Source organism: Quercus suber, unplaced genomic scaffold (assembly GCF_002906115.3).
Source record: "Quercus suber isolate HL8 unplaced genomic scaffold, Cork oak 2.0 scaffold_10, whole genome shotgun sequence".
In the NCBI taxonomy this organism is placed as follows: domain Eukaryota; kingdom Viridiplantae; phylum Streptophyta; class Magnoliopsida; order Fagales; family Fagaceae; genus Quercus; species Quercus suber.
This window is the reverse complement of record NW_027069476.1, coordinates 697,697-721,792: the sequence shown is the minus strand read 5'-3', so window position 1 is coordinate 721,792 and position 24,096 is coordinate 697,697. Positions and strand designations below refer to the sequence as shown.

Here is a 24,096-nt window from a genome sequence, read left to right as displayed (position 1 = left end):
TTGTAGTTAAAGAGACCGTTTCTTTAAGATTATATATAAAATAGGATTTCGAGTGTATAATATATTTTAAATGAAAATTACTCTTAATCGTTCATCAAAAAAAGATAATTACTCTTTATCATCTTACTAATATATCAATTGATTTTTGGTTCAAGTAGAGTTTGAACTATAAATTTTTTTATTTAACAATAAAATATTTTATTAAATGAATTAACTTTTTTTTTAATGAATAAAAAAAAAGAAGGCAAAGAGCAACATGAGTTAATGTCTTCCAACTAAACGTGTTCATAGTTACACTTTACCCACTAAACTTGGGCGGTAAGAATAAAGGATTCGGATGTGACTAAATGAACTAATTAAGAACCCACACCTAACCTATAATTTTTGGTGACATAGAAAGTTACATCAGAATATATAGTATGGTGACATGACAATATGGTACCACATAATATTAGTTATCTCATGTGATCTAAGTTAAATTAAAATTTTCTATTTATTATAAAATTATAGGATTAACATTTTTTTTTTTAGAAGAATAGGGATATCGATTGAAGTAAGATAATTGAGATAATATATAGAATCTTTAAGACGGCATTTGGTTAGCATGAAGTGACATTGTATTGTAATGTTAGATTAATGTAATCTTAGATTCATTGAATCACATTATTGTAATGTAACATTACCATTTTTGGTTCATTAATTACATTCCATCACGTTCCAAAAATGTAACTAATGAATTTATACAAATATCCATATGAAATAACTAAACAAATTTTATTTATTAATAAAAAATCTACTAAATATCCAAAAAAAAAAAAAAAATTACTTCACTTTCTTCCTTTCTTGCCAACCAAATTAACAACACTTTCTCACCAACCAAACAATTAGCAAATAATCACAAAAAAAGTAAATAAACTCTATTTCAATTTCCCACACTTTTTCACCAACCAAACATCATAGATCCACCAAAAAAAAAAAAAAAAAAAAAAATCACAGCATTGCTATCCAAAGATAATCTTGAAGCTTCTTTGGAGAAATTTCACATTGACCTCATGCTTTCTTATAGTTTGAAAATCTAGAGAGGAAGCGGCAACTTCAATAGAGGACAACTTGACGGAGTTGCTCATTCCGGTGTTCTAGTGGCAACTTCAATTAGGTTTTGTGATGGATGACTTGAGTTGTGACTTGTGGTGGTGGTGGTGGTGATTGAGTTTATTTGAGAGAGACGCTGAAAAGAAGAAGAAAGGAAGAAGAAAGAAAGAGAGAGATCAAACAATAGGAAATTAATTAAATATTAGGATACTACAGTAATTGTGTATATTTACACGGTTACTGTAGCAAAAATGTAAATCTACTGTGTTTTAGATGGACTGATGTGACGTGTTTTTGAAATAAATGTGTAAAATTGACAACTTTTTGTATCAAGCATAGTGTGATCACTCTTAAGAGCCTTTAGCTCTACCTATTATGACACTCCCCTTATGGACTTCTTATTAAAAATATGCCTCTTGAGGACCACTTATTAAGAATATGTCTTTTTAAAATCTTGCAGAAGAAAAGTTCAGTGCGATAAAATTATGGGTGAAGGAGAAAAAAAAAAATACAATATTCTAATGTACCTTTGAGTGCTTTAGGATTGTCTCTTTAAAACCTTATAAATAAAAACTTTATAAAAATTAAACCTTAGCAAAGGAAAACTAGTAAAATTAGCTCATATCCTTAAGAAACACTTACTCCCCTCATGAGTATGTAGATTTTCTTTAAGTCAATGCATGCTAACGTTGTATACTATCCTTTTAAATATTGCAATTGATAATAATTTAGTGGATAGATATACCAAATCATCACTCAATTGTATATGGTTGACATCAATATCACCACTTTCCTAAAGCTCACATGCATATAAAAGAATTTTAATGAAATTAGATTGGTTTTGTTACCTTTGGGATTTGATATTGTTGATACTCATTTTCGCTATACATTTTCTATAAGCACGATCAACAAAGCCCAATTTCCTTATGGGCCCAATTCATGTATTATATTATTTTATTCTTTTAAGCATGGCCTAAGCCCTTGCTACATATTTGGGAAAGTTGAAGGAGTGCCATTTGAAGAGTATGGGTTGGTTCCTTTTGAACCTTTTGCTTGAACCCAGCCCATGTGTGTTACCAAGTGGATAAGGGACATTGGTAGCACCTTTGGCTCATAGAAGAGGTCTTGTACCCAAAATTTCCACCTTAAAAGATCCTTTATGCTCTAGTTGATTTTGGCTTAACTTTTTTGCTTTACCATTTTTTGGCCTAAAACATAGAGCTGACCCTAAATGGCTAGCCTTGTCTACTGCAACAACCAAATGCAAACTTGAAGGGCCTGCCCTGTCTAAGAAACATCAGCCCATGAATTTAGGCCAATCCATTTCCCAAATTATGCAGAAAGCAAACCAACTCTCTTATCCAATTAAATTAAATCTAACCTTAACATCTTTGATTGAGACCTTGGGGTTCAAAGCCTCTTCTATTGACCAAAAACTAGTCACTTAGAGCACCTCAAACTCAATACAAAAGGCCCTAATCTAATTTAAAATGAACCAACTACATTTTCCCACATAGAGGTGAAACTTAAGACCAAAAGTCTATTCAGCCAGCTAACATTCTCACAATTTTGAAGCTTAGGAGTGGAAATATGGGTACAATGGAACCTTCCCTCTCTTTCTCGCAAGCTCTCTCAATTTCCTCTTCTCGTTGTCTGTGGGTCAAAGTTTCGGACTTGTGTACTTTTTTTTGCATTTTCTTGTATTTCAGTTATGGCATTTTAATTTCTCTCTTGTTAAAACACCATTAGCCTTTTGTTCATTATACATTTGGAATTTTGAGCTTGATTCTCCACAAATAATCACTTCTAAAGAACCCAAGGGTAGATCTGGGCTAATTTTGCATTTTTGGCCCTTGTAGCAAAATGACCTTGACACTTTAGCGACTCCACTAAGGAGTTAAGCAGCCGAAACAAGAGAAATGGTTCCTCCAAAGATGCAACCAACAAAGAGATGGTGTTTCTCACCTCAACTTGCTCTCTCCAAGAGAAACTGTATGATGCTTTACTGCGCAAGAAGAGCATTGTGAAGTTAAGCTGAAAAAAATGTCTATCCTTAGCTCATTAAGCTGTTGGAGATGCTCCAAATCATGTGACAAAATCGCTCAAACTTACAAAAGTCTTCCAAGAAGTAAAGGATGGAGGGAGAATCAACTTTCTTATTCAAGAGAAAAATTTTCTTCCACTCATCTATATTATTTTTTAGTTATCATTCTTATGGATGAATTATCCTACATCTCTTGATTTTTATAATGTTTATAAATAGTTTTGTTATAGGTTGAAAATGCAAAAATGGTGAGCTGTAAGTCCGGCCTCAAAGGGAAGGAAGGCTCTAGCAAATAATCAACAAAGAGAAGTTCTAAACATCAATTTCAACCCAAGAACCCCCAACGACAAAAACTAAAAGCTCATCATCAACATCTCCTCAACATATCTCTCTTTTATTGTTGAGTTTTATTGTTGCTAGGTTAGCGCAAAGTGTATGGAGGCTGTTGCGAGTGATTAATTTATTTTGAGATGAGTATAGTTGATGTTGTGTGCAACCCTTCGTAGTTGAATATTTTTTGCGTCACCGCTAAATAAAGTCTTTGCCAAATTTGTAAAGGCCATAGCTAAGCCCATTGCAAGTTGCTAGATATTCCACACCAAGTCTTCAAGTAGCGACATGTCATAAACCAAACCTTGAAGTCATATGAGCGATATACTATTGTCAAAGCACACTTAAGCTAAGACTTTCAAGATTCCTCTTTGCTAATTCATATATTTTATATATCGCTTGAACCATTACAATCTTTCAAATTTTTAATCAAAATATTTTTAGTAAGTCATTTGTGCTAGTGCTTAGATATGACTATCATTTACTAATATAAATGATAATTACATTAGGGGACAAAACGAAGACCTTCTCAGAGCATTCGACAAAGAAGGAAAGCCAAACTCAGTTCCCTTTTACCAAAGTTGTGATACGCTCATGCATTTTAAGCCATGACAAGCTCACACATCCAAAATCATGGTCGATCCGCACACGCCAAGCCATGGCGTGTTCATATATCTCAAGTTGTGACAAGCGCATGTATTCCAAGCCATGCCAATGCCTTAATCATTTTTGAATTCAAGATTATGCCTAAAGAGGGAAGTGTCAATGTTGCCATCTTCAAGAAAATTGCTCTTGGCACGCACTTTTGAAGAATGCTTTGCTAGAACTCGCTCTAAACATTGATGTCAAACAACCAAAAATCACATACTAGTTGCTGGAAATCCTTAAATCCATTCCAAATATTTTCAAGTGGAATCTTAGTATAATGTGGAAGCTTGGAATAAGCAACATTGAGGCTAACGACAGAAATTGTTGTGCTAGGTATGCAACAACCCTATACTGATGTCTCAAATGCTTAGCCCATCATTGTCCCAAAGTTAGAAGCTAAGCGTGGGAGAAAGAGGCTCACCGAAGCGTGGGAGAAAAACTATTGTGCTAGGAATGAAACAACCCTATATCGACATCTTTGATGCTCAGCCTATCATTGTCCCTGAAAGCTCTAATTTGTGCTAAAACACAAGAGCTTGTTCAGACCCCCAATTAAAAATACTGGCTAGATTGCTTTTACTTTAATTTAGACTAAGTGCGGAACAAGAGTAAATAAGTGCAATGAACCGATAACATTATCCTAAGCCATATTCATCCATCATTAACAATAAAATGAAAGCTTAAGGAGTATGGAAGAGAGATGTAAACACAAGATAATATTGAGATGTGTTATCGAAAAGGAAACTGAAGAACTCGATGAAAAACCTCTTCGTGACCCTTCAAGTCGAAATTGATCCACTAGAGAATAAAGTTGAAGTACACGAATAACAAAAAATCCTCTAAGCCTAGTCTACCCTATGTACTTAAGCCATCCAAGCTCCTGCTACCAACGAACTTCTCAAAGTTTTGTCTTCTTTAACTTTTCTAATCCTGCAATTTAGTCCGATTGCATCCATCAATGAATGGCTTCTTCCAATGCTTCCCAGTAGCACCAAAATCTTACTTTACACTTAGAATGGGTGTGGTAAGTGTTTGGGCTAGTAACTTCTCAAAGATCTAGAGATGGAGAGATAGTTGTTAAGGAAAACCACAAGGAAATGTATAGATGATTAGGGGTATAACAATTTCAAACTCTCAAGTGTATTTTCTAGGATTTTCTCTCTGAAAAGCATTTCTTACAATTTGTGGGTAATGAGGTTATATATAGTATGGGTAAAGACTTGGTAAAGCAAACAAAACTTTTTGCCAAACAAAGACTTTCGCGGGTCCTGCGCAAGTTGGCCCTTCTCATAAGACAGTTGTGAAAATGACAGCCTGGCACGACTTTTGATCTTCCAGTCATGTGCCCCACACGTGGCCTTTTCGCGGGTTTCTTCTTGCGAGCTACTCGCGCCAGTCACAAAATCCATTGATTCAACTTTTGAAGCTTGATTCTTCACCAATCTTTCACACTCATCCTTTACAGATAAACCCACATGCATACAGGGAAAATGATTGAAGAAATTACAATCAAATTAGGCACAGAATTAAAGCTAACACAATATAGTTGGAAATCACAACTTTACAATCCCAAAATTAGAAGCCAAGTTAGCGAAGTATGGAGTCTTTGTCTGCATCACAACATATTTTAGTCAAAGAAGAATCATATTCTACCTTCCATATAACAGATTAGGGGACCCCATTTTTGGAACTCATCTTGGAGGAATATGGAAAGTACTAAGGGAGGAATAAATCCCACCAACAACTCTCGGCGATGGGATACCATTGGTTTGACATAACCAAATTCCCTGAAGTCGCCACACTTCCAAGTGCACTCCAAGCTTACACACACACACACACACACACACACACACACACACACATACACACACACACACACACACACACCATATAAACCTTCAAGACGTGAGCACCCCAGAGCTTTTTATACATGGGGGCTTGATCTCATCGGGCCTATCCATCCATTCTTGAATGGGTACATTCAGGTTTTTGTCACCACTAAGTAATTCACTAAGTAGGCAGAAGCAATTCCACTCAAGAAAAAGCAATGGGAGTGGCCATAGCCAATTACATCATGGAGCATATCATTTGTCACTTTGGCATCTCAAATGAAATCCTTAGCAACAACAATATTTCTTGTTTATACCAATTTTTGGAGGCACACCCCATGAAACATTAGAAAACCAACGAACTATCATATTATCAAAGTATGGTGAGACCGCTACATGAGAAGGTGAAATGCTTACAATAAGGTAGGGAAAGCTAATGCTTTCTCTCAATTGTAAAAATTGCAAAGTGGTAAGAAAGCCTATAAATTACTCTTATGGAAAAACCTCTATATGTGAAGGTGAAAATACTCTCAATAAGGTAAGGAAAGCCAAAAACATACTTGCTCGATGGTAAGCCCTATCAAATGATTAGGAAGCCAATAAGACATTTTATTATGGCGATACCCCTACTTGTGAGAGTGCAACTAGGCCTCAAAAGGTAGGAAAGCCTATAAATCCTCAAAGGTAAACCTTGTCGAATGATTAGGAAGCTGAGAAGATGCCATATCATTCATACATGGTAAGAAACCAAATGCAGCAACCAGATGCAGACTCCAAGAGCCTACCATGTCTAGGAAACATCAGCCTATGAATTTAGACCACTTCATTTCCCAAATTATGCAAAAAGCAAGCTAACCCTCTTACCCTATGAAAACAAATCTGACCATAACCTCTTTGATTGAGACCCTGGGGTTCGAAGCCTTTTCTATTGACCAATAACCAGTCACTTAGAGCACCCCAAACTCAATACAAAAGGCCCCAATCAAATTCAAAATGAACTAACTCCGTTTTCCCCCACAGAGCTAAAACTTAAAACCAAAAGTTCATTTAGCCAGCTAACATTCTCACAATTCTGAAGCTTAAGGGTGGAAATATGGGTATAGGAGAACCTTCCTTCTCTTCCTCACAACCTCTCTCAATTTCCTTTTCTTGCTGATTGTGGGTCAAAGTTTTGAATCTATGTACTTCTTCTACATTTTATTGTATTTCTGTTATGGCATTTTGATTTCCCTTTTGTTAAAGCACCATTAACCTTTTATTCATTATACATTTGGAATTTTGGGCTTGATTTTCCGCAAATAATCACTTCTAAAGAAACCAATGGGAGATTTGGGCTAATATTGCATTTTTTGCCCTTGTTGCAAAACGTCCTCGACAGATATATATAGTCACCTCTAATATAAGTGATACAAGGAACATTGTCTTTGTATAATATTGCCAAGTTACCTTTGATTAAGGAAAATTCACATTGTTCTTGAATATATTGAATTGTTGATGTTAACTAAACACATTCACAACTTGCTTCATGAATTCCAACAATCTCTAAGCGAATTGAAGAAATAGCATATTGTTTACTTAATAGATCTCCATGAAATGAAAATGTATTCATGGAAATGTAGCTATAAGTGAACAAATATTATTTTGTCATTGGTCTTTACGTGGATTAGAAAGATAACCTACGTATCTGCATTTCTAACTAATTTTATAAAACATTAACAGTAAGGAAAAATAAAATAGGGACAGGCTCCTCTCCAGTTTTAATATCTCCTGTTGTCTCCCGTTTTTATACGGATGACTGACACCTGGCAAGTAAGAGATCCAAGGGCTAAAAAAAAACCTTCTCTTTCTTCCTTCAGCATCAATTTCCAGTTTTCACAGAAATTTTAGATTTTCTCTCCATTGTCTTTTTTTCTTTTTTTCCTCTCTCCAACATCATCACAACCACTTGATCAACAAAGGCATCAAAACCATGGCTTTCCGGAGAAGAATGGAAAAAAGGAAGATCGGATCTTGAGAAAAAAAATCAAGAAAATGCTTTCCTTCAAATCTTTTTACTAGAGACTGTTCTATGTTTGGTTGGTTTTCTTCAACTCATTTTCTTGTGTGCCCAGTGATTTCTTTGCGAAAGAGGGGCTGTACAAGACAATATATAGATTAAAAAGTTGCAAAACCCAAATTTTGATAAAACCCATCAACTGCCATTAACATGATGAGCACCCAAAACCAAATCTTTTCCATCATGAGAATCAAAGCAAAATCAAAATTCCTTGAAATCCTTGAAGACCCCCAAAACCAAATCTTTTCCATCATGAGAATCAAAGCAAAATCAAAATTCCTTGAAATCCTTGAAGACCCATCATGAATGAGACTTGCCCAAACCACATTCTCATCTCCATTAGAACCAAAATCCCTTAAAACCCAACCCATCCACAACAACAAAAGCAAAAAGTAATGACAGAACTAATCTTAAAATATTTAATTCACAACTATAAGATTGTGAAAATGTTTTATGTGTAGTAATCTTAAGTAGGTTTTTTTATGGATCTTACCGATCTCCAATCTTCAAAACAGTATTATTAACTCTATTTTATTATAACAGATTGAATGGATTTGTGCCTTAATTATTCACTTGACTTTACATGAAAAGTTGTTCCACCGCCAGATATTGGAATGAAGATATGTTTTTCTGTTTTTGCCTATAGAAAGAAAAAAACAAAATATTTCACGAGAATTTGCAATCATTAATGTTCTCTCGTTGCTTATTTGAGAGATTCTCATATGTGATTATTCACTTAGTAAAATGATTACTTCTTTTTTTTTTTTTTTTTTGAGAATCATTAAAATGATTACTTGGTTGACATGAGTTTATTAATTTTCTTTCGACACGAGTTTGTTAAATTTATAACTACATACGTGATGCCTTTTATTTTTTATGACCATATAATATACCATAGACAATTTTCTTTCACAATCTTTAAAACTTGCTAAGGTAACAACTTGTTATTACAACACACATTGCTTCCACTTCCACATGAAACCATCACTTATGCCACTTTTGCAATTATCCCAATCACAAAATCATGTTAAGAGCTGTGAAAAATATTATAAAAACTAAAATGTTTTGTTTTCTCGTATTGTTGGTACCAAAACTTTTGAATACACTAGTCTCGTTTGGATAGCGTTTTGCTCCTCATGTCTGGCGTTTTGCCTTTTTTTTTTTTTTTGACTAGCGCCTCTTGCACTGTTCATTGCTGAAAACAATAAAAGAAAATAATTTTAGTTACTATTCATTGCTGAAAGTATTGTACATTTGCCTTAATGCACTGTTCATGGACATGAACAGTGTATTAAGACAAATGTACATGAATAGTGCATTAAGACAAATGTACAGTACATTCAACTGTGAACAGTAACTCATAAATTATTTTTTTATTGGTTTCAGCCATAAGTTTTAAGTTTTCAGCAAAATAAACGATATCCAAACACACACTAGATAGCAAGGTAGAGTTTGAATAAGGGTCCGTTTGTTTTGGCATCAAATGGTTTCAGGAAATCATTTTTCGTAAAATAGGCTGTTTAGTTGGCTTTGAAAATAGGTTTTTCCGGAAATTATTTTCATTTGACCGTAAAACATAAGCTTTGACTTCGGAAATTATTTTCAGTTCCTATTTTCACTTTAAAACATTTCCACAGAGAGAGAGAGAGAGAGAGAGAGAGAGAGAGAGAGAGACGGTGAAGAACTTTAGACCGAGCTCCAGTCTGACGACCACAAATCGAGCTCCAATCTGACGATCGCACCAGATCGTCGATCGCACTAGTCCGACGATCACACCAGTCCAACTCCAACGCCGCTCGATCTCACCTTCGCCGCGATCTTGCCTCTAGATCGAACCTAGTCGCCTCTCTCTCTTCCTTTTTCTCTCAATTTGACTGGATTTGATGAATTTTTTTGCTGGGTTTTGTTTCTTTTGTGAGTTAGTGTGGAGTTGATTCATTTTCCACATGTTTACAGCTGAGGAAGTGTATGGAAAATTGGGTGGCTTAGCTATGTAAAGCATTTTCCGTAAAAATATTTGAATGAACCAAACACCGAAATTGATTTTCTGTAAAACGAATTCTGAGGCAACCAAAAAGCCTGAAAATATTTTCCTTTCCCGAAAATAACATTTCTGAAAAATATTTTACGACAACCAAACACAACCTAAGTTTGATCTAAAATTTAGCTCACACAACAAAGTGTCTTTCTTATTCATGATTCAGTACAAGCCCTTTTTAGATCTAAGGCTCAGCAGACACATCAAAGTGTCTTACAAGTTAAACAGTACAATACATGCCCTTTAGAAAAGCTCCGCAGGCACATCAAAGTGTCTTACAAGCTAAACGGACATGGACTACTTCTTTCTTGAATTCTTCAATCAGCTACAAGCTCCCCGCTTGCTTTTCTTTTTAAGTTCCAATGGTTGCAACTATAATGATCTTCAAGATGTTGAAATCATCTCTACCTTGAAAACCCTAAGTTTTGTGTAAAGGAAGTCTCCTCAAAGATCTCACACGAGATTCACACAAAACAGCAATGTATGAGCAACAAAGCAATATGGACAACCCACAAAAACGTGGCTAGGGTTTAGTTTATATACCTAGGGTAAAAACACAAAACCCTAAACATTTAATGAAGTAGGGCTGAGTTGGAAAATCTGCAAAAAATTCAACCTGTGCGATTTTTGATTGATCGAGTCTATTCTTCGATCGATCGAGCCAGGCCGAAAGTCCCAAGTACTTCTGCAGCCACTCGATTCCAACTTTACAATATTAAACCAACTTTGAGCAATTCTAAACAAGACTAAATACAGTGTTTTGATCATGGTTTGCCAACATTACAAATTAGAGTTCTAAATACAAAAACTCCTAAGACCTTAGAACCTAACAGTAACAACTTGTTATTACAACACACATTGCTTCCACTTCCACACGAAACCATCACTTATGCCACTTTTGCAATTATCCCAATCACAAAATCATGTTAAGAGCTGTGAAAAATATTATAAAAACTAAAAAGTTTTGTTTCCTCGTATTGTTGGTACCAAAACTTTTGAATACGCTAGTCCTGTTTGGTAGCATCTTGCTCCTCACGTCTGGCCTTTTTTTTTTTTGACCAACACCTCTTGCATTGTTCATTGCTGAAAACAATAAAAAAAATAATGAGTTACTATTCATTGCTAAAAGTACTGTACATTTGCCTTAATGCACTGTTCATGGACATGAACAGTGTATTAAGACTAATGTACATATGAACAGTACATTAAGACAAATGTACAGTACATTCAACAGTGAACAGTAACCCATAAATTATTTTTTTTATTGGTTTCAGCCATAAGTTTTTAGTTTACAGCAAAATAAACGATATCTAAATACACACTAGATGGCAAGTTAGAGTTTGAATAAAGGTCCATTTGTTTTGACTTCAAATGGTTTTAGGAAATCATTTTCCGTAAAATAGGCTATTTGGTTGGCTTTGAAAATAGGCTTTTCCGGAAATTATTTTCATTTGACCGTAAAACATAAGCTTTGACCCCGGAAATTATTTTCAGTTCCTATTTTCATTTCAAAGCATTTCAGAGAGAGAGAGAGAGAGAGAGAGAGAGAGAGAGAGAGAGAGAGAGAGAAACGGTGAGGAACTTCAGACCGAGCTCTAGTTCGACGACCACAGAATGAGCTCCAGTCCGACGATCGCACCAGTTCGACTCCAACGCCACTCGATCTTGCCTTCGCCTCCGCCGCGCGATCTCGCCTCTAGATCGAATCCAGTCGCCTCTCTCTCTTCCTTCTTCTCTCAATTTGACCGGATTTGATGAATTTTTTTGCTAGGTTTTGTTTCTTTTGTGAGTTGAGTGTGGAATTGATTCATTTTCCACATGTTTACAGCAGAGGAAGTGTATGAAAAATTGGGTGGCTTGGCTATGTCAAGCATTTTCCATAAAAATGTTTGAACGAACCAAACACCGGAATTGATTTTCTGTAAAACGAATTTTGAGGTAGCCAAACAGCCTAAAAATATTTTCCTTTTCCAAAAATAGCATTTCCGAAAAATATTTATTTTCCAGAAAATATTTTACGGGAACCAAACATAGCCTTAGTTGGATCGAAAATTTAGCTCACACAACAAAGTGTCTTTCTTATTCATGATTCAGTACAAGCCCTTTTTAGATCTAAGGCTCAGCAGACACATCAAAGTGTCTTACAAGTTAAACAGTACAATACATGCCCTTTAGAAAAGCTCCGCAGACACATCAAAGTGTCTTACAAGCTAAACGGACACTAATGAAACAAATCCAAACTTAAACAGTACATAAAACCAACAATATTACAAAACCATCCAAAACCATAATATGCTAGCACTTCTAGATTGGGGCCTAATCATTACTCTACTCCGAAACAAACCTTTTCCTCATCTGAGCAACAAACTCATAAACCTTCTTCTGGTCAGGAAGAGTCTTGGCCACACTCTCCTTCTGCAGGCACCTCTTAGCCCACGCGATAATCTTGGGGCACTCCGCCTCTATGTTGATATTGCCAAAGACCTCATAGGCATGGAACCAGCAGTAGAAAGTGATAAAAGAGAGGTCCACATACCCAAATGTTTCACCCCCAAAGTAAGGCTTGTCACCAAGCTCCACCTCCAATGTCTTTAAGATTTCAAAGAATTCCTTCTTGCCTGCCTCTTGCTCTTCTCCTTTTGTGCTCCATAGCTTCCTTGAAGCTCCATAAACCTGAATTTTCCACACATTGTATTACTAGGATGAACAATGACAGTAATGAATTTCAAATCAAGTCTACTGGGCAAACTGAATATTCCTCTAGACATTAGCAAGTGGGAAAGGCCCATAAAATATGTTCTTGATTGTATGATAGAGAGAGACTACTGGACTGACTCCTAAATTTTATTTTAATTAGCGACTATTTTTTAATGAAAATTTTAATTAGTGACTTACAAAAAAACCAATGGCTCTTGAACATAACTAATGCTAAGAGAGGGCAGAAATAAGGTTTGAATTTGGTACCCAACAATTACATAAATTGAACATGGTCAATGAAAAGCAAATATTAACCATCAAATTTTCTTTCCTTCTTTTTCTCCCTGCTCTTATTTCTTTCATTTTTTTTTTCCTTTTTCTGAAAGACATCTTAGTAATCACTTAGGCGTTTAAATTAATTCACTGCCTACACTCTGCTTTGATCTCTAGGATCTCCTAGGAGTGGAAACAAAAACTTGAAATTGAGTGTGAACTGCAGGAGCAGATGTAAGACTGAATATTAGTTTTATGTTCAATTTGAATTTCTAAATACTACTTGTGACACTTCAAAAACAAAACTCCTAAATTCATAAATGGTTCCTTGAATCTACGAGGAGAACTACTATAGTAATGAAACAGGGGCTACTTCAGTATCTTGAAGCAAATTTAATCTTCCTCAAATATATGAAATCCTTGACAAACAACTTAAGGGATAAAAGAACAAGATTCAGTATCTTAGTCTACTCGTCAAATATAAAACTCAAGGAGTTTTAAGATTTAGTCCAAAATCACAACTTCTTTTTTTAATCACAATATTTTATACAGTTTCATAGAATTCGCAATTTCCTTGGTCAAATATTTTCTAGGGTCATCTTGCATGTCTAATTAAATCATTTCCTTGACATGACCTACGAACTAGTAAATTATTATCATTATCTTTTTAGTATAATTAAAAAAAGAACTAGTAAATTATAATAGAATTTAAACGTCCCAAATAACATTTTAAAAAAGAAATCAATCGAATCCAACCTCATAAACATAAACTAAAATATTTCACCTAGTATTAAGTATTAACTGAACATTAAAAAACTAAAATAAAACAACAAAAAGGGTTAAATGTATGAGACACCCATGAAAACCGAGAAACAAAAAATTAACTTTGAATCATATTCTCTTTTTTTTTTTTTTTTTTTTTTTAAATAATAATATTTGGGCTTCCTAAAAAATAATAAATACATAATATTTGGGGATTAATTTATTTATTCGAGAAATATAAAAATTTAACTGCTTAAGAATAAAGCTAAAGCTAATATAAGACATATTCTTAAACCCAAAATGGAAAGAAATTAAAATAGCAAAAAGAAAAGGGCAATGAAAAGAAATTGCAGAAAAAGGTACCTTTTTATCAACAAAATCGGCCCAGAACCTGGCTTGAGCTCTCTGGTAAGGATCAGAGGGAAGCAATGGAGACTTTTCATTCCAGATCTCGTCTATGTACTGAACAATGATGAGGGACTCACACACAGGCTTCCCGTTGTGGATGAGAACTGGGATCTGCTTGTTAATGGGGTTCATCTCTAAAAGCAGTGGGCTCTTGTTCATCAAGTCTTCTTCCTTGTACTCATACTTGATACCCTTCTCAGCCAAAGCAATTCTGACTCTCATCCCAAACATGCTAGGCCAGAAATCCAACAGAACCACCTCGTTCGCCATTGTCACAGAACTCTAGGTGTTGAAGCAAATGAGAGAAATGCAAAGATAACTGTGAAAAAAGAGGATTTTGTATATCCTGTATCCGGCAATATATACTCAAAGCGTGAAAGAGAGCAAATGGACTTTATTTATTTATTTATTATATTGGGGAGATAAACACCTTGAGGAGTTTCTATCACACGTGTGAGTCTCTATCACTCTGTGGGCTTCAAGACTTCTCTGTGGGCCATGAATAAGTCCTACTCGCTCCCCCTTGCTTAATGGACTTTTCACTTCATCAGCGCGTCATCCATGGGTCTCTCGTACGTCATCCATGGGAACCACGTGTCAACCTGCACGCACATCCATGGGAACTCCGCACGTCCATGTCCATGGGAACCTCGCACCTCATCATTGTTTAGCACCATTTGCAATATTCCTTTGTTGGGCTTTTCTTTTTCTCCAGGATTTTTGTGTGTGGACCATTAAGGCTTTCTCTGTCCTTGCTGGGTAGGGACCATGAACACCTCACCACCTTCGCCGCACACCACCATGAGCTCTGATACCACTTGTTCGGGAGATAAACACCTTGGGGAGTTTCCTTAAGTAGTTAATATAACATATAGAGACACACTTTAACCCAAAAGGCCTAAGCCTCAATGGGTATGTGCTCAATGATGTTATATTAACCACTTATTCTTCTTATCTTTATTCAATGTGGGACTTCACTCACACGTGTAACCCAACATATTATTATTGGAAACGCAAAGAGACTTTTGAAGAGAGCTAGTGAGGTGCACTAATATGCCGGGGACAGGAAATGCTCAAAGCGTGAAAGAGAATGCAAAGAGACTTTTATTTTAAATTTTTTATTATTGGAAATGCAAAGAGACCTGAAAGAGAGCTAGTGAGGTTCACTAATATTACTCATGAGGATAAGAATCCCATACCATACAAAAGCAAATAAATATACAATGGACTCGAAATGTATAGCACGCCAAGCAGTAGGGCCTATATTCCTCGACTCTTTCGCACTCGACGATGTCATTGCTTTCGTCATATAATTTATCACTTTTGCATTTCTGACTTTTCATTGGGTGTTGAGTCTATCAGTCTATGTCCCATTTCTAACTTTTTCATTGGGTGTTTAGTCTATCGGTCAATGTCTCTTTTGCTCTACTTTAAAATTTTTTTTTCAGATTATCTACATGAAGTTTAGACCGAATTTAATTTACTCACCTATAATTTTATTTTTGACACTTTACTTATTTGTGGTTCATTCCGTTTATGCTTCGTAATTCATCTTTAATTTTTTTGTTATTCTAACAAGTTTCATCAAAAAATCAAATAAGAAATCAGATCAAATACTCCTCTCCCACGCATTGGTCCGAGAATCATCATTAAAGGCAAAAATCACTTACTACTCTTTACATTACTTCTTATTTGATTTTATTCCTCTCTCTCTCTCTCTCTCTCTCTCTCTCTCTTTGTTCAGTCTATGTCTCTCTCTCTCATCTCCCATGCTTTGGTTTAGATAGGCAGTAGCTTTGGGTCACCGTTGCGATAATGGAGGAGCCAAGGGTGGCTATATGGGTTTAGGTTTTGATTTGTGAAGGAGAAGCATGACTGATTTGGGTTTGGGTTTTGAGGAGTGTGACGTGTAGGTTGCAATTTGGGTTTTGGTGGTGGTCGATCTAAGATTTTGGGTTGTTATGGTGGACACGGCTTGGTTGCGGTGTCATTGTGGGTGGGGCGTCATTGTGGGTGTGGTGGATCATCAGTGTTGCTAGTGGTGGCTCCATTCCTTTGCTCAAACCCAGATCCATGATAAGCATATCATTTTCTTAGAAATGAAGTGAGCGACACCCATGAACCCATTCAACGGATCAAGCCATTAGAAATTGTTCGAATCTGCAAAATCTTCTCAGAAAGTAGATCTTCAAGGATGCAAGACTTCTTTTTCTTGCCCAATTTTCTATGAGAATCATGTATTATAGTGGTGAAAGTTGTTTATTGTCAACAATCATGTTGTTATGGTTTCAATAGAACTCTTGTTATCATGGATTCATGGTCTTGTGATCAAAATGTTCATTTTAATAAACTTTTGTTCATCTTTGGATCACTAACTGTCTAGGTAGATTTTCAATGAAGATTCTTAAATTCAAAATTTCCTTTGTACTAGTGTAAAATTTGAATGAGTTTATTAGCAAAAAATTTGATATTTAATCAAATAGATAATGTCATTGATTTTATTTCATAGCTTATGTAACTTACCCCTGATTTAATGTGACAAACTTCAATGTTCAAAATTCTTATTAAGCTATGAAGCATAATCCTGTTTCAATTTGTTCAAACTTCAAATTAAAATCACAAGGTGACAAAGTTCACCACTCAACCCGACACATTGCTCTTCAATCATCTCGTGCTTAACATACTGCTGAAATCCATATTAATTATGGTAGTGGTAAGACTTGAATATGTAATCTTTCAATATAATCTGATGTTGGAAAAAATCGTCCACTACAAGAATTAACGTACATGGTCTCTCTCTTTTTCCCTCTTAAATGATCAAATGAGCAAGTATTTGTAACTCAGCAGGAATTATTATATGTATTTGATTTGAAGATTGCTCTCTTTGTTGAAAACGTGAACCTTCAATGGTTTCATGTTGAATTTCTTTTGCAGCTCTTGTATAAGTGATAAGAGGTACTTATCTTATGTATTTAACAAGCAAGATTTTTGGTAGTAACTTTTGTTGTTTCCATTCATAAATTGGATTTGGAGGATTTTTCTTTTTATGGTCATTTTGTGCTTCAAAACAAGCTATGAACCTGAAATATATCTTAATTCCACATATTCAAATGTACAAAGTATGCTCGAAACACTAGTACACCATTACCAAACCAATTGGTATATAAACAACCATTAGAGCATTTATTCACAACTTGTGTCAAAGATTACAAAACATGATTCTAAATTAGAAAAACAATATCCTAAGCTAGAAAAATGGCTTGACTATGTGCACCATCCTATACACTACACTTAAGACTAATTTCACAAATATTTGGCTCAACTGGTAGAGAGTAGAGTTCAACTGCAAATAGGCAGTCATGCAACAAGATGGATCTGATCAATACCAAGAGGATTCCTCAAATAATCAATTCCTGCAAACATAAAATGAAACCATGAAAAGAGATGATACTTGTAAGCCTTATTATTTGACAAGTGAATCAAGTGATACAAACTGTGTTAGTAAACCGTTTATATACAAGCATCATACTTTTTTTTTTTTTTTTGGGATAAGTATATACAAGTAGCATACATAGACTCCCTCTAAATAATTATAAACTAAAAACTTCCTTTAGAAACAGAAGCAGCAGCGAGTTAAACTCAGTTGTATTACTCAATCACAAAGATTTCTGCTATTAATCAATATTTCACAATAATTTCAAAATTTTAAATGTAAAGTAAAAACAACAAAAGCATAAACTACGACAAGCATTAAGCAAATGAATTCACTATCATTTGAGTTCATACAAAGTAGTCAAATCAAAATTCACAACAAACCCATATCCAAAACACCCTTTTTTTTTCTTAAAGCTCAAACCCCCAAATTACCATTTCCAACAAAACACTACATCACAACAATAACAAAGTTTCAAAAATAGCCAAAGCCCAGAACCCTAATCAGTAAAAAGTTCCCAAATTTGAATCAAACTACTACATCACAAGCTTCCCGAAGTCGATCCATACAAACCACCACCACCACCCAGATACACAACACAACAATAACAAGTAGAACAACAAAGCCCACAGATCCAAGTATAATTGGAGCCTGGAAAAGGGTCAAAAAAAAAAAATCAGAGAGTTGTTAATAAAGGGGATTTACCAGAAACCGATTCAAAATCTTTCTCGGATTCTTGAGAAACAAACACCCCTCCTCCCTTCTCCCCTTGATTTGATTGGGTTCGATGAGAGAGAGAAACCTAAGAGAGAGAGAGAGAGAGAGAGAGAGAGGTGGATGGCAGAAATACAGTTGATGCACAACTGTGTGTGGGTATGGTGAACTGGAGAAGCTTGACCAATGGCCATCGCTGGGTTTGATGGGAGGGAGAGAGACACAAAGAGGAGAGGGATAGAGAGATAGAGAAGAAAACCTAGATATTTAGGGTGATTTTGGTCATAAGATCTGTCAATGGAGGTGATATCCGTGCAAGGAGAGGTCAGCCATGGCTAGACTTTGTTGAGAGTGAGAAAGAAATTGAGATGAGTGAGAGAGCCAAGAGTCAAAAGAAAGAACATAGTGAAACTAACGTTTGTTTGCCCATGGCTCTTCGTGAAATGTTAGGTTAGTGTCTTTTAAATGACGTGGCATATTTCCGACCATAGATTGATTTTAATTAAATCTCAGCCCTTAACTGGACACTCTCCATTTCAAAAAAAAAAAGAAAATGGAGAGGATCCAGATCCCATATAATATACCATAGACAATTTCTTTTCACAATCTTTAAAACTTGTTAAGGTAACTGTTGGAAATTTAGACCCCTTAAACACACAGATTGCGTAGCCTAGATTAATTAGCCAAGTTGTTACTTAGTCAAATTATGCAATTCTAGGTTAAAGCAATCAAATAATCATATCAAGATATAAAGCAGCGGAATAAAAAATAACACAAGATATGATCACCCAGGAAACCACTCGGTAAAAACCTGGGGAGGATTTGACCCACCGATCCTCAAGGCATAACAGAATTCATTATGAAAGAATTGAAGTTCTTACAGAAGGACTACAAGCTCCCCGCTCGACTTCCTAATGCTACCCACCAGTAAAACTTCCTTACTGGGATCTGCTTGTTAATGGGGTTCATCTCTAAAAGCAGTGGGCTCTTGTTCATCAAGTCTTCTTCCTTGTACTCATACTTGATACCCTTCTCAGCCAAAGCAATTCTGACTCTCATCCCAAACATGCTAGGCCAGAAATCCAACAGAACCACCTCGTTCGCCATTGTCACAGAACTCTAGGTGTTGAAGCAAATGAGAGAAATGCAAAGATAACTGTGAAAAAAGAGGATTTTGTATATCCTGTATCCGGCAATATATACTCAAAGCGTGAAAGAGAGCAAATGGACTTTATTTATTTATTTATTATTATTGGAAACGCAAAGAGACTTTTGAAGAGAGCTAGTGAGGTGCACTAATATGCCGGGGACAGGAAATGCTCAAAGCGTGAAAGAGAATGCAAAGAGGCTTTTATTTTAAATTTTTTATTATTGGAAATGCAAAGAGACCTGAAATAGAGCTAGTGAGGTTCACTAATATTACTCATGAGGATAAGAATCCCATACCATACAAAAGCAAATAAATATACAATGGACTCGAAATGTAAAGCACGCCAAGCAGTAGGGCCTATATTCCTCGACTCTTTCGCACTCGACGATGTCATTGCTTTCGTCATATAATTTATCACTTTTGCATTTCTGACTTTTCATTCGGTGTTGAGTCTATCAGTCTATGTCCCATTTCTAACTTTTTCATTGGGTGTTTAGTCTATCGGTCAATGTCTCTTTTGCTCTACTTTAAATTTTTTTTTACAGATTATCTACATGAAGTTTAGATCGAATTTAATTTACTCACCCATAATTTTATTTTTGACACTTTATTTATTTGTGGTTCATTTCGTTTATGCTTCGTAATTCATCTTTAATTTTTTTGTTATTCTAACAAGTTTCATCAAAAAATCAAATAAGAAATCAGATCAAATACTCCTCTCCCACGCATTGGTCCGAGAATCATCATAAAAGGCAAAAATCACTTACTACTCTTTACATTACTTCTTATTTGATTTTATTCCTCTCTCTCTCTCTCTCTCTCTCTCTCTCTCTCTCTCTGTTCAGTCTATATCTCTCTCTCATCTCCCATGCTTTGGTTTAGATAGGCGGTAGCTTTGGGTCACCGTTGCGATAATGGAGGAGCCAAGGGTGGCTATATGGGTTTAGGTTTTGATTTGTGAAGGAGAAGCATGACTGATTTGGGTTTGGGTTTTGAGGAGTGTGACGTGTAGGTTGCAATTTGGGTTTTGGTGGTGGTCGACCTGAGATTTTGGGTTGTTATGGTGGACACGGCTTGGTTGCGGTGTCATTGTGGGTGTGGCGTCATTGTGGGTGTGGTGGATCATCAGTGTTGCTAGTGGTGGCTCCATTCCTTTGCTCAAACCCAGATCCATGATAAGCATACCATTTTCTTAGAAATGAAGTGAGCGACACCCATGAACCCATTCAACGGATCAACGAAAATCATGTCTTCTTACATCCGGTTTCCACTAAAGTAAAAATTGTGGGGAAAGGGGATTGAGTTGGATCATGTCTTCTTACCCAGATCCATGATAAGCATACTTGAAACTAAAATAAAAATTGATTATAGAAAAAAAGAACGAAAAATAAAAATAAAAATAATGGCACAGTCATTATACTTTGGCAGTCACTCAGCTAAAGCATCTTAGCTTTAGGGTTTATATACTTTGACACCTACTCTGCTTGCAAGACGCTTAGCTCTTCAAGGTCTATTGCCTTTGTTTCTTCTTTTATTGTTTTTTATTTATTTTTTTGGGTTCTTCTATTTTTGCTTTGTTGGATGTCTTCTTACATCCAGCTTAATCCCCTTTCCCTACAATTTTTATTTTTCGTTCTTTTTCCATTTAACAGATTATGTCATTTGCATCATTTATGGTTTGTCTGCATGTATTAAAATATCAATGAGTCAATGATAGTGGAAATCTTGGATTGGGTCACGGATGATTCAAGCCTATTGTTATGGGAATTTAAAAGTTGGAATGAAGGGTGGAATCAGTGTGGTGCTTGGATTTTTTGTGGGTTTTTTATTTTCCATTGAAATTTGTTTATTTATTTATTTATTCATTTTATAGGTACAAAGATCTGAGTCTATTGTACTTTAATGGTATTGCTTGATTTGATTTGTATTAGTTTTTTGGATGTATGTTCTTCATGTTTGTGTATGTTCCTCGTGTTGGTAAATTGTGAGAAACTAATACCATATTTTAATCCTTTTTTTTTTCTTCTTGTTTTGGGAGGAAAGAGACATCAAATGGGTGTAAAAGACTTATTTACCCATCTTTTTTAGTAACAGAGACTAAACGGAAGTAATCTCAGATGGGTAAAATGTTAAAAATGAAACCATGGGTGAGTAAGTTAAATTCGAGCTAAACCACAGGTGGGTAATTTGTAATTATCCCAAAAACAAAATAAAAAAAAAGAAACGAAATAGATGTGACATTTTTCTATTTCTAGAAATTTCGTGGTCCTCGCTGATAGGCCAAAAACAAATTGATCCATTATAATGAATTAATTAATTAATTAGCCAAGTTTATTAATTAATCAAATTAACATGCAAACACATGGTATCACAAACAAATCATCAATAACTAAGTATGCAGCGGAAAATAAATTGACATGGTGATTTGTTTACAAATGGAGAAAACTTACACGGCAAAAACCCCATTGAGTGATTTTAAGGTCACCACTCCCGAGAATCCACTATTATTACAATAAGCGGTTACAAGTAAAAGAATCCCAGTACCTTATACTAACCTACAGTTGAACATTTACCCCAATACCCAGTTGAACTTGTTATGTAGTGACAATCTTTCTTTTTAATGCATGGCTCCTAGTATGTAACTAACCAATTGCGCGAATCCTAGTACGCGACTTTAGTCACCAACTAGAGAAAGTTGTTGACTGCAAATTTGTTCAATTCATCTAGACGATGAAGATCGAGAAGATGCTTGGTCATAAAACCCTATGGTGTATAAACACAGCAGTTTCTTCACAAGAAAGATGAACTAGGGCAAATTCTGTCTCCAATCACAATTTGCTTGAACAAACTTTGCTCAACACTTGTGCAACTTGTGTCTCCTTTGACAGCCCTTACTTTGTAGCTCCAATCAAATACATCGAGGTTATTCTTTAGGAAATTGATGATTCTTTCCTCCGTCTTTGTGTTTAGACTCGTCCCTATTTTCGTCGTCTTTGCTAGATCTCCTTCGACCAGCTCTACTGTTTCTAGCATCTTGACGATCTCGGGTGTCTTATCTTCAATTACCCACATGTGGTTCTCTTCTGATGCTAGGACGGCCTGGTAACACTCTCTGGCCAACACTTGATCTCCTTTTATTTCTCCGACCCCCTGTTCTGTTGGAAACTTCACCTTCAAACAGTATGTGGAAGTGGCAGCTTTCCAGTGGTTGAGGGTAGGTCGTCCTATGATCACATTGTAAGACGAGGGTGAATCTACTACCAAAAAATTGTGTTTGTTGGTTACCTGGAGGGGGTATAAACCAGTCGTGACTGTCAACGTCACTATTCCACGAGGGTACACCTTGCCTCCATTGAAGTTGACAAGGGGTGACTCGAAAGGACGAAGCTTTTTTGGGTCTACTTTTAATTGTTGAAAGGTGGAAAGGTAGATAATGTCCATTGAGCTCCCATTATCTACCAGAACCCTCCTTGTATTGAACCCCTTGATCATGATCATAATGACCAGTGGATTGTCATATGGTTGCTTTACTCCTCTAGCATCTTCTTCTAAGAAGTATATGTCTTGGTTCATTCGTCTTTACTTCAGGGGAGGTAGGCTATGAACACTATTCACTTGCCTTTGATGTGATTTTTTGAGGGATCAGAACGACCCTCCTGTGGTTGGTCCTCCCGTGATGGTTTTTATCTCCCCAATTGCACTCTGCGGATGAGGTGGTGGGTGATTTTTACCTCTCTGGAAACTTCCATGCTGATACTTCTTACCATATTTGCTGGTTTCTCCCCTTTTCACATACCTCTGAAGTTTCCCTTTCTAGATAAGTTCTTGTATTTGCTCCTTTAGATCCTGGCAATCCTCTATGTAATGCCTGTAGTCTTTGTGAAAATGGCAATAAATCCTTTTGTCATGCACACTAGGCGGTGATTGAAATGGCCTGGGCCATTTAAGATATTGTTTGTCTTTAATCTCCGTCAAAATCTGGTCAACAGGCATCACTAATGGTGTGAACTTCGGTGGTCAAGGATTCTTATCATCTCTTTGTCTATTTCTGTTGTCATTCCGTCGGTCAGCTTAATCTCTTTTCTGCCCCCTTCGATTGTCTTCTTTTTCCTTCTTTTTCTCCCTTGGTTTTTCTACTTCATCTATGCCTGCCACAGCGTCTTCAGCGTTCATATATTTCTGTGCTTTCAATAGCACTTCTGCCATCATCTTGAAAGGATTATTCACCAAGGAAACCACAAAATCTTTGGACTTCAATCCTGCTTTAAAAGTTGTAAGCTGCACCTTATCGTCTGATTCATCTACCTCTAGCATTCCTCGTGTGAAGTGGGCCACATAGGACCTCAAAGTTTCCATTTCTCCTTATTTGATTATGAGCAAATGATCAGCTGTCCTTTTTGGACGTTGTCCACCAACAAAGTGAAGAACAAACGAGCTGCTTAACTGCTCGAAGTTATCAATGGACGATGTTGGCAATTTGGTGAACCATTCTCGGGCTGCCACTTTAAGGGTAGTGGGGAAGGATCGACATAGAATCTCATCAGGGGGTTGTTGAAGACCTAACTTCGTCTTGAAAGTATTCAGATGATCTAACAGATATTTTAATCCGTCAAAGGGTTCGA

General features: G+C 36.0%; 1 protein-coding gene and 1 long non-coding RNA gene across 2 annotated transcripts; both read right to left on the bottom strand.

Annotated features, from left to right (window-relative positions):
* Nucleotides 1-12,089: 12,089 nt before the first annotated feature.
* LOC111999479 (glutathione S-transferase U19) lies at nt 12,090-14,573 on the bottom strand. The gene is made up of 2 exons (XM_024031606.2): nt 14,133-14,573; nt 12,090-12,710 (listed from the first exon to the last, which is right to left on the bottom strand). Exons 1-2 carry the CDS (start codon nt 14,445-14,447, stop codon nt 12,366-12,368), a joined length of 660 nt encoding a protein of 219 aa, XP_023887374.1. The 5' UTR covers nt 14,448-14,573; the 3' UTR covers nt 12,090-12,365.
* Nucleotides 14,574-17,304: 2,731 nt separating this feature from the next.
* LOC136069265 (uncharacterized) lies at nt 17,305-18,858 on the bottom strand. The gene is made up of 2 exons (XR_010630497.1): nt 18,316-18,858; nt 17,305-17,590 (listed from the first exon to the last, which is right to left on the bottom strand). It is a non-coding gene; the product is annotated as an uncharacterized LOC136069265 (long non-coding RNA).
* Nucleotides 18,859-24,096: the final 5,238 nt, after the last annotated feature.

Bases quoted from the DNA above. Each gene is read 5' to 3' on its own strand.
- LOC111999479 (XM_024031606.2), bottom strand. From the start codon at position 14,447: ATGGCGAACGAGGTGGTTCTGTTGGATTTCTGGCCTAGCATGTTTGGG. The intron at 12,711-14,132 runs GTACCTTTTTCT...TGGAAAATTCAG, and splicing joins CCGATTTTGTTGATAAAAAG to GTTTATGGAGCTTCAAGGAA.